At 42.0% G+C, this 9,536-nt stretch overlaps 1 protein-coding gene across 3 annotated transcripts in view; it reads right to left on the bottom strand.

Annotated features, from left to right (window-relative positions):
• SYT9 (synaptotagmin 9) overlaps window positions 1-9,221 on the bottom strand; it is a 70,505-nt gene extending 61,284 nt beyond the window's left edge. For all 3 annotated transcript variants that reach the window (XR_012630960.1, XM_074884767.1, XM_074884766.1), the window contains exon 1: window positions 8,979-9,221. Coding sequence is in view for 2 of the 3 variants with exons in the window: in XM_074884767.1 (XP_074740868.1) it covers window positions 8,979-9,126 (148 nt within the window). In the remaining variant the exon portion in view is untranslated. The remainder of the gene's footprint in view (window positions 1-8,978) is intronic.
• Between the last annotated feature and the right edge of the window lie 315 nt (window positions 9,222-9,536).

Here is a 9,536-nt window from a genome sequence, read left to right on the forward strand (position 1 = left end):
TTTCCTGATGGCATGATCTACTGCAGAAGAGAGGACAATCATAGAATTAAACAAAATTGGAGCTATTAGTTTAGATTTGTGTCTTATATTACCCCAAGCAAATTGGTAAAACTTAAAAAAAATAGTACTGATAAGAGAATTTTCTGTTCAGAGCTTTCCGTATTTTTTTAAGTAATACCAGATCTGTTTTCTCTTGTATTTGGTTGCTAATGGACTAAAAGCTCTTTTCAGCAGGTGAGAATTGCCATAATGCCACTGCTACATATCCTACATCAGCCCTACTATGGGGAATAGAACAGCACTCAGCGAGAGCAAACTCAATACCTGCTTTATTTCCCTGTAGCCAGGCTCAGGAAACACACTCTTCCTTTACGCTGTGCAGAGAGACCTTCGCATAATGAATACCTGAGATCACCCTATTTATGGTAGGCTTCCCTAAAATAATAGGCTAACTAGGCATTGAGTTTATCTATTGAACTTCTTTAGGGGAAAAAAAATATTCTCTTTTAAATGGGTAAAATGTCTGCTACAAATGGACACAGAAGATTTTAAGACTGTTGGTCTCATTGATCATTTTCTAATTAGCATTGTACATTCTGTATATTATAGTAGGATAATTCTTACTGAATTACAACATCTAATTATTTATATAATTTGATAGATGTGAGAAACACCTTTTGTAATATCTTAATATGTCTTTGTGAAACCATTAACTCCATAGACATGAACCTTTTGCAAATTACAAAGTAGAAAGTTTTAAAATGGGACTCTAAAGAGAACTTTATACAGCTGTGGCCAGATGCCCAATGAGATAATCTGTGTGTAAAATGGGTCAAACATTATAATTGATTGATTAAACAGCACTATAATGACATTCTGAAATTACACTAAATGCAAGGAGAAAACAAACTGTACTGTTGAGGTCAGAGACTTAAACACAGATGAATTAAAGATATTAGAAATATGGGCAGTAAATAAAAGGAGATGCTGCTTGAGAAATGGAGTAGGAGCACCCAGATGAAAAAACATCTGAAACACAGGTATATAAACACACAATCTAGAAAACCAATGGAGAAACCAGACACAAAGTAACCTGGGTGGGAATGATGATGACTGGTTTACAAGAAGAAATTTTAAAAGACAAATATTTAGTGTTTCGTATACACACAAAAAACATCCATCACATAAGGAAGGGAAATATTTGGGGTGCTTCACAGACAGTAAGATAGAATTAAGAAATTTTGAACAAACTTTCTGATGGAAATGTAGCAAACTGAGGAAACATATTTCCAAGGGAAGTCAGTAAGGCGTTCTTTTTGTGTGCATGTAAAACTAAACTAGAAGAGAAAAAAGTGAGAAAGTATACTGGAAGGAATGATCCTATTTCAAATCCTAATTCTTAATATTTTACATGCCCTTTGAAAGTTTTAACTCCAAAATCATTAGTGCCTGACTTTTTTGGTTAGTATTGTGGATTTACATCAATAATCTAAAAGCTTATTCTGACAGATTATGTATTCTTGGACTCTTCCAATGTTTATCTTTGGTAGACACACATCAACTGTAAATTGGCTCAAGACATACAGACGTATAGGCCAGTTTCAACTGCAGCCACTGAATTTCTGAATTCCCACTAACTACAGGAAGTTTACAAGATAAAATCCTGTAGCAGACATGTCTGCTGAAGGAAACCAAACTGATTTTATTTGGCTGATGAATATCTAAAATTCCCGAAAAATGCAGCTGAATGTATCAAGCAACTTAAACCACACAAGATTCAGTGTGATTACAATAGCTAATGTAACAAATGTGCAAACCACCAGCTGTTATATATAACATTTTCTTTATGTGACAGAATTTTTTCTGTACTCTCCAGATAAATGGATCAATTATTCACTACTTAACAGTACTACCGAACATGCAAAAAAGATTTATCTTGTAAGATGATGAACTTTAGGAATCACAGGTTTTACAAGTTGCAACTGACAGCATTTTAATGAAAAATCCTTCCTTCTGTAATTAATTGTTCTAAATTCTTATCCCTTGAACTAAAATTTTGTTAGCAATATGAAAGGGACATACAGCTTTAGACCAAAATAATCTCTCTTTATCTCTTTGGTCTAAACAAAGCCAGAAAAGAGCTTAAATTAATGACAAAATGTAGCAAAAGATGCACAATACAATGTTCTTAAGTACAGCTTTGCACTAAACCAACAACGATCATTAATTTTACTGGGGGAAGAACTAAAACCTAGAAGTGTGGTTTCAAACATAAATACATAAATTACAGTTTATGTCCAACCTCTACTTGCTACACACCCAAGATGCTATAGTGCGGCACAGCCTCAAGACTGAATTTAACCAGATCAGCTGTTATGACAGCAGTAATTTTGGACTTACATTTCCAGGTCTCTGAACTGTTGGTGTACTTAAACTCTCACAAATTTGGAAAGGAAATTTCCAGAAAGCTATCTGCTGTGGCCGATCATTTGTACTTGGGTCACTAAATGTATGGATCATTGAAAAATGGCGTTATTGTAACACAGGTTCATATTTATTGAAGAATTAATGACCTATAAATCTATCACAGTAACACCTCTACTTAAGTGATCAGAGCTTTGTGCCTCCAAATGTAAACTGTTACCTGCAGAAAGTTTATGGATATTTCTTAGGAAACTATAATTAGCAAATTCTTTCCCCTCTCCTTCCCTGTCTAGGAGGAATGTGCAAATCCCATTGAAATAAAGAGTTATGACAAATGCAGTGATAAAGTTTTAGTGGCAACTACAGTCATATGTACAAGGGCTAAATTTAGCCTACTGTTTTTCATCAGCAAAACTGGCATTTAAGATAAGAATTCAGGTGTAAGAAAAACGGTATGCTATTTAGCCATGCTTATTTTTAAAAGGTTGATGTTTTTGTCATTACTCTTTAGCTATTTTCAGTGATATATATTTTTGTTACTCAGAGTTCAAAATAACAATTTTCTTTAATGTTCACCACACATTTGGAAAAGACTTGCATAAACTGTGGGATGACTGTAGAGATAACTGACTTCTAACTCAACTGGTATGTTATTCTAGTTTTTAGGAATACTTCACAAATCTGCTTGCGATGACTTCAGTAAAGAAGTATTATTTTTATATATACAATGAATATAGTATATGAGTAAACTTACTTTTTTTCATTAAATACAAAGGGACACTTTGGTTCTCGAAACCCAAAGCAACTTGGGCCTCACGCTTCATTCAGTTGACATCATGTCAGTGAATATGATTCATTCTTGTTCTCTGTCTTGCAAAGAGTTTTGCTCTAGCATGACATACAGAATACTATCAATTTGGAGTGGCAGCATTTTACACTCATTTTGTAGGGGGAAAGTGAAATTAAAATACAGAAAGCAATGGCTCATATTGAGTAAAATAAAAATAAAAAACATACTGAAAGTTATTTCACCCACTCAAATCTTTTTCATGTCTTTACAACTTCTAAATGCTTTTTTGCATTTATCTAGATAAATCTAGACGTACTTAGCATCTTGATGAAACTCTGCAGCCTGATATGTTCCTGAAAGTTTGCGGGGGGGTGGTGGATAAATCAATAAGTCATTTGAGTTACAAAAATTTAAAAATACCCTCTTAAGAAATTAAGCCACTTTCTGAAGACAGGTTTTGTTTTTAAACTCAGTTCTGAATTAAAGGGAAGCTTGCTGGGATACTATTTAATTGCAAGTATTAGCTTCCTAGGAAATGACCAGTCTATCGGAATGATACTCTCCACAGAAAACCTTGGCTCTCACATTCCACCTGTGGGCTGGGAGGCCACACTTACATCAGTCCATTTTGTTTCTTTGTGCTTTTCTCTCTCCTGAAATTGGAAGTATACATTAAGAAATAAAGTACTGATTTATAAGATTCTTAAATTCTACTGCAAGATCATAACTGCACCTTCTCATACATTGTGTCATCCATCACATTTCCATGCCCACATTTTTTAGTTTCTTGACTGTCAACTATCTTTACCTCCATTAAGTACTAAAATCTAACTTTCTGTCACTGTACAATATCGATCTCGTCCTTATGACCTGTAGCATACTTTATGCCTAATGGCCATCGCTATACCCACAATATTCACCATGTAGTCTGTTTTAGCATCTATTAGTCAATTTTAAAGCACGTAATTAAGAATATTTTAGGACCTTACTGGCTCATCCTCAAGATGTGCAATCTAACACAACAGAAAAGGAGAGCAAACTTTACTTTTTATTTCTGTTCATTTTTCCACTACGAAATTAATGAAATTCATTATGATTAATGACCTAGAGTTTTTTTATATCCTTCATCTTTGTAAGCATCTTTTTTATCCAGTCCTCAGGTTCACAACAGCTTCCTCTGACCTTTTTAAATATTTCATTCCAAGTTTTTAAGGGTTGCCTACTTTTTAACTAAAGGAAGAAAAATTCAATCTGTAGAATTGTGCTAAGCAGATGAAGTTTTGTGTAAGACAATCTCAGTGTGCAACTCTTTTCTTTATATAACTTAATTTTACTGATATTCAGCAAATGCCAGGAAACATATAACTATGCATTAAGCACTTTGTTGCTATATCTAGCAGTCACTGGAAAGTATGCAGGCAGCACAAGTTGCTGCAAAGTTGGCAAAACACTACAACAAAAGGCTGTGCAGAAATTCATCAGGTCTACAAAGAGCAATGGCAGCCTACCACTCCCATCTCTGGGAAGCTGTTGTTTTTAAAAACAAAGGCTCACTACAGGACAAAACAAACAAAAAAATCCAGTAAGACCCAGAATGACCTACACCCAAGAACTACAACGATAACTAGTGGCAAAACATCTGAAATGCAACTCTAAAGCAGTCAAATCAGCTACAATGGAAGTGGAATTGACAGTCATGTACCAGGTAGACTGAGAACCAGGCACTAGCTCCAGCCACCAATAGACTTTTAACTCTCTTCTATGCCAAACTCTAAACTATTCTAGATCAAAACCATGTAACTCTTCATCTTGATTCCCACCCCCCCCCCTCCCCCAAGTGTCCATCTTTTTAAAAGTCCAAAGTCACATTGTACAAAAACATACACACCCTTTCTGGCAGGCTTGATTCATGCCACACCAAGGTTTTCAGTTAAGAAGTTGCAAGGTAAACCTATTAGAGAAATGGACCACACGAAAATGTAACTTTCTTTGGTCTTAATTCCTCTTTTAATAGTCAGTCTCTCCATTAAGATTTTCTGCCTTCATGAGATTTGGGGGGGTTTTTTTGGTGGTGGATTTTTTTTCTTTTGGGTTTTTTTTTTTAAACATCAGTATAATTCTTCTAGTCAAGCAACTTCCATCCCTCATCTACAATATTTGTTTTATCTGGTGTCATGGGGTGATATTACATGATCTTGAGTGACTGTTTCCAAATGCCCATATGCCTAACACAGTATTAACTCAAATATCTTTAAGAGGTCCATATGATTCTCCCTCATGAATGTATTACATACTTGGTGTGCTTAGACTTAGCAAATTACCCTCATAAAACCCTTCTATGATCTAGAAGTGTTATCAAAATTTTACAAATAGGGAATGGAAGAATGGAACAGACAAAGATCCAGCTTATTAAGGTATCTAAATGCTTAAGGATGCCTACTGGGATTTTCAAGGGTGCTCTGACATGTAACTCTTATTGAACTACTTGAAGATTTTTCAGTAAATGCCTAATTTGCATTTTTAGTTTTCTGAAAACCTTTAAAATCTGACTCACCCACGTCACCCTTTAAATCCAGTGGACCCGCACGTTAAACCTGAAACTCATTAGCCCTTAAACTTACGCTCTAAGCACTGTGCAGTACTTCCCATAATAGGACAAATGACTTGAAAAATAAAGATGCTGTGCATACCACAAGCATCCAGTGCCCTCCTGTCCCCCTCCCTCCTGCCCTCCCGGTCTGAGTCCCACACCAAATACTGAGACAGCCGGGAGCCCCACAGCCAACTGCATCAGATGTCAGGCAAGAAACGAGCGGATCTCCAGGGATCTGGCTGCTCAGTGCCACGACTGAGGGGCACCAGGAGGGTGAGCTTGTAGACAAACCCTGGTAGCAGGCTCAGCAACCCCTCAGCTCCCTCCCTCCCTCCCTCAATTAGGGTTTCCTTCTTCCAATACCTAGTGCACCTGTACAGCCCCCCTACCACTCACGTGACAGCGCCCACATACACAAACGGCTAAAACCAAATGTGCTGTAAAATCACCTGTAACCACCAGCTATTTGGGTTTAGGCAAGTAGCCACTTTATTGCAGAAAAACTTCTATAAGCATGGGGAAATGCTTTAATTCCTGTACAAAAGCTAATCATGTATGTTTTCTAGCTGCACTTTTCTCAACTCTCACAAAGTTGCACACGTTTTTAGACAACTCTTTTGGCTGGCCTAGAAGGAAGATACTCAGTTTGGCTAATGCACATCACTTTCACACAGCAGGGGGAAGTTATAACAAGGATACCTTCATCTTTTGCCTAGTTCTGCCAAGAAGATGCTGTCTTTCAGCCCAGGTTTTCTTCATGTCCCTATGTTTAAACCACTAGTAGCTGAAAAGTGAATGGATCAGCAATCAGGGCTTTTTAATGGCATTTCGCCATTGTTAGGTCAATGAAACTCACTATGTAAATCACACTGGATTTGGTTATGGACTACCCTTTGACTGTGAATTGTATTACTTCTTTTTGGAAGTCATGTACGCTGTCTTCTTACAGCCCATACCATCACATCCAAGGACCAGCTAAACAAACCACATGGGCAGCCAGTTTACCGGGACAATATATGTATTTTAATCAAAGAAATATAAGATAAGGTAAATTAATAAATTCCTGACACTGCTACCCTACAGAAGTGGTTTCCAAGTCAGGGCTTATGGATAACATGTTGCCTGATAGACCCTCTGAGACTGGCTGCAGCTGCAAAAAATAAAAATGTTAAAATTGAGGCCAATAGGAAGACGCTGCCTGCAGCATAATTGCTCACCGTTGCTGCACCTTGGCTGGCGAAGGTTAGGGACCACTGCTCTGTGTAATTGAGCAGGTTTGCAACAATACTGGAAGGCTGTTGTATAATAATGGTTTAAGCAAATCAGGCAGAAATAAATACAGCTTTCTTTTTTTTTTTTTTTAAATCTTTAGGTAGAGGTGATAAATTTTTACTGAGAATACCATGTTTTAAAAACGCTTCCAAACAGATGCCAGGTACTCTTTTTGCCCAAGGCTGATAGAAAAAAAGCAGGTAGCTTCTGAAAGAAATCGGAAAAGCTGTTATCCAAGTAGCTGAGGTTAAAGCCTCCATATGCATTTCAAGTAATTTAGTATTCAAAGTGAGCACTGATTTAAGTAGACATTTTTGGAATCATCACCTGATATACAAATATGTGATTGATCCCTTGGTAAATGAAAATTACAGAAAATCACAGGTGTCTGTCACAAAAATTACTGCTTATATGAACAAAGCAATTAAGTCTGCCTATATGAACAAAACAATTAAATTTGCCTAATTTTAAAGAATCCTTATCAAACATTGCATGAATCACTTTCATTTGAATATTTTTAAGTGCGTGAAAAGACAGAATGGCTGCAAATAGCTTTGGATACAAGCGAACTGAATGTCGGATTATTCCTTATTCATTTATTGTGATAGCAGATCTTTTTTTACCCCCATTTTTTTTTCTTAGTTTTACTTGTTTCCTCCAGGCCTTTTAGCGTATCCAAGCATCTGTCAGTAAGTTGCACTCTAAGTGTTACTTCAGACTCACCAAATTACAGAAAAATATTTAAGAACAGAGTGTCATTAGACTGCCCTATGCTAAATGAACTAATTTATTTCAGAGAATATTAAAGAAATTAATACTGTGCAGTGCTGATCTAACAGCAAGGCTTTCCAATACTGCAAACATTTATCAACTTCTCTTTTAACTCTCTAAATTTCTCCTCATACTGAGCAAACTCAACTTGATGATGTAAAAATAAATAAATATAATAAACTCCTACTTCACATTGCAATTTGCCTTTCCCTTACATCCAGAGATGTACAGAACATCATCAATCTTCCAACATTTTTGCGCAGCTGGAGCTCAGCTTCCTTATTAAAAAGCTTCCTTAAGTTAAAGTTTTTAAGTCAGAGTGTTATCGTAAGATATGAAAAGGCAACCATAATCCAGACACAGACCCGCTCAAGAGTACACCCTGTCAGACCTACAACCCCCACATCTGCTACAGAAATGCAAGAAATAGTCTTTTTATCTTGCGAAATACAGAACTGGAAAGTTAGGTTAAATTGTGTTGCATTTAAACTGAGCTCCAACCTTCCCCGTTTTCGCAATGAAAGCCAGCCTGGCGGCGGGGGCCGGGGCAGCACCAGCCGAGCCCCCCGGGCGTCTGACACTGCAGCTCGCTCCGGAGGAGGCACCGCCGGGCCGGGAGGCTCCGACCCGCCCCGGGGCCGGGCGGGGCCGAGGCAGGCGAGGGGGGGGGGACGCGCTGGCCAGCTGAGGCAGAAAGTTGCCCGCCAGCCCGCCCGCACCCCGCGCCGCCGGCACTGGCACCGGGGCGGCGACCCCCCGCTCCGGCGGGGAGCGCTGCCCCACGCGGGGCTCGCCTGGAACGGGGACCCGGCGGCACCGGGCGGAGCGGCGGGCAGCCGAGCCCAGAGCAGCGTCCTCCCCCGGCCAGACCGGGACAGATCCCCCCAGCCCCGGGCTCGTGGGAGCACGCACCCCCGCCACCCCCCACCCCGATTCCTCCCTCCCCGGCCGCTCGCACCCCGGGGCAGCCCCCGCCGTGCCGGCAGGCCTCGCCCCGCGGTACCCGGCCTCCGAGGGATGCTCGGGGACGTCCGCCCTCCTCCCGTAGCCAGGGGACGGGGCGGGGAACGGGGGGGCCGCCGGTGCGGGCGCCCAGCCCCGCAGCCCTGACGGCAGCGGCGGCCGTACCTGAGTCGGTGAGGCGGGGCCGCGCTCTGTCCCGCAGGTAGTAGATGAAATCCCGGCAGTTCTCGTTCTCCACCGCCCCGACGGAGCACAGCTCGGCCAGCAGCTGCAGCGCTTTCTGGCAGATCTCGTCCTCCCTGGCGCCGGGCATCGCCCCCCAGCATCCTCGGGAGCGGAGCGGAGCCCTGCGGTCAGGCGCCGCGCCGCTGCCCGCCGCCCGCCTGCAGCCGCCCGCGCCGCCGGGCCGCCGCCCGCATCCCCCGCCAGCGGCGCCCGCCCCGCCGGGCCGGGCCGGGCCGGGCCGCCCGCCGCTCCCCCCCGCTCCGCCGCTCCCCCCCTCTCCGCCGCTGCCGGCGTCGTCCCGCCGCCTCCTGCGCGCCGCTGCCGGGGGCGGGGGGGTCCCACCAGTTGAACGCGAGGGCGGGGAGGGCCGGCGCCGCGACCGCCCAGCCGCGCTGGCGCAGCTCTGCCCCGCGGCGGGAGCGGGCGGGGGCCGGCCGTGCTGTGCCCCGGGCCCGCCGTGCCCGCCCCCCCCGGCCCGCGTCCCGCCGGGGGCCCCGC

The sequence above is a fragment of the Strix uralensis genome, chromosome 15, assembly GCF_047716275.1.
Source record: "Strix uralensis isolate ZFMK-TIS-50842 chromosome 15, bStrUra1, whole genome shotgun sequence".
Classification (NCBI taxonomy): Eukaryota; Metazoa; Chordata; class Aves; order Strigiformes; family Strigidae; genus Strix; species Strix uralensis.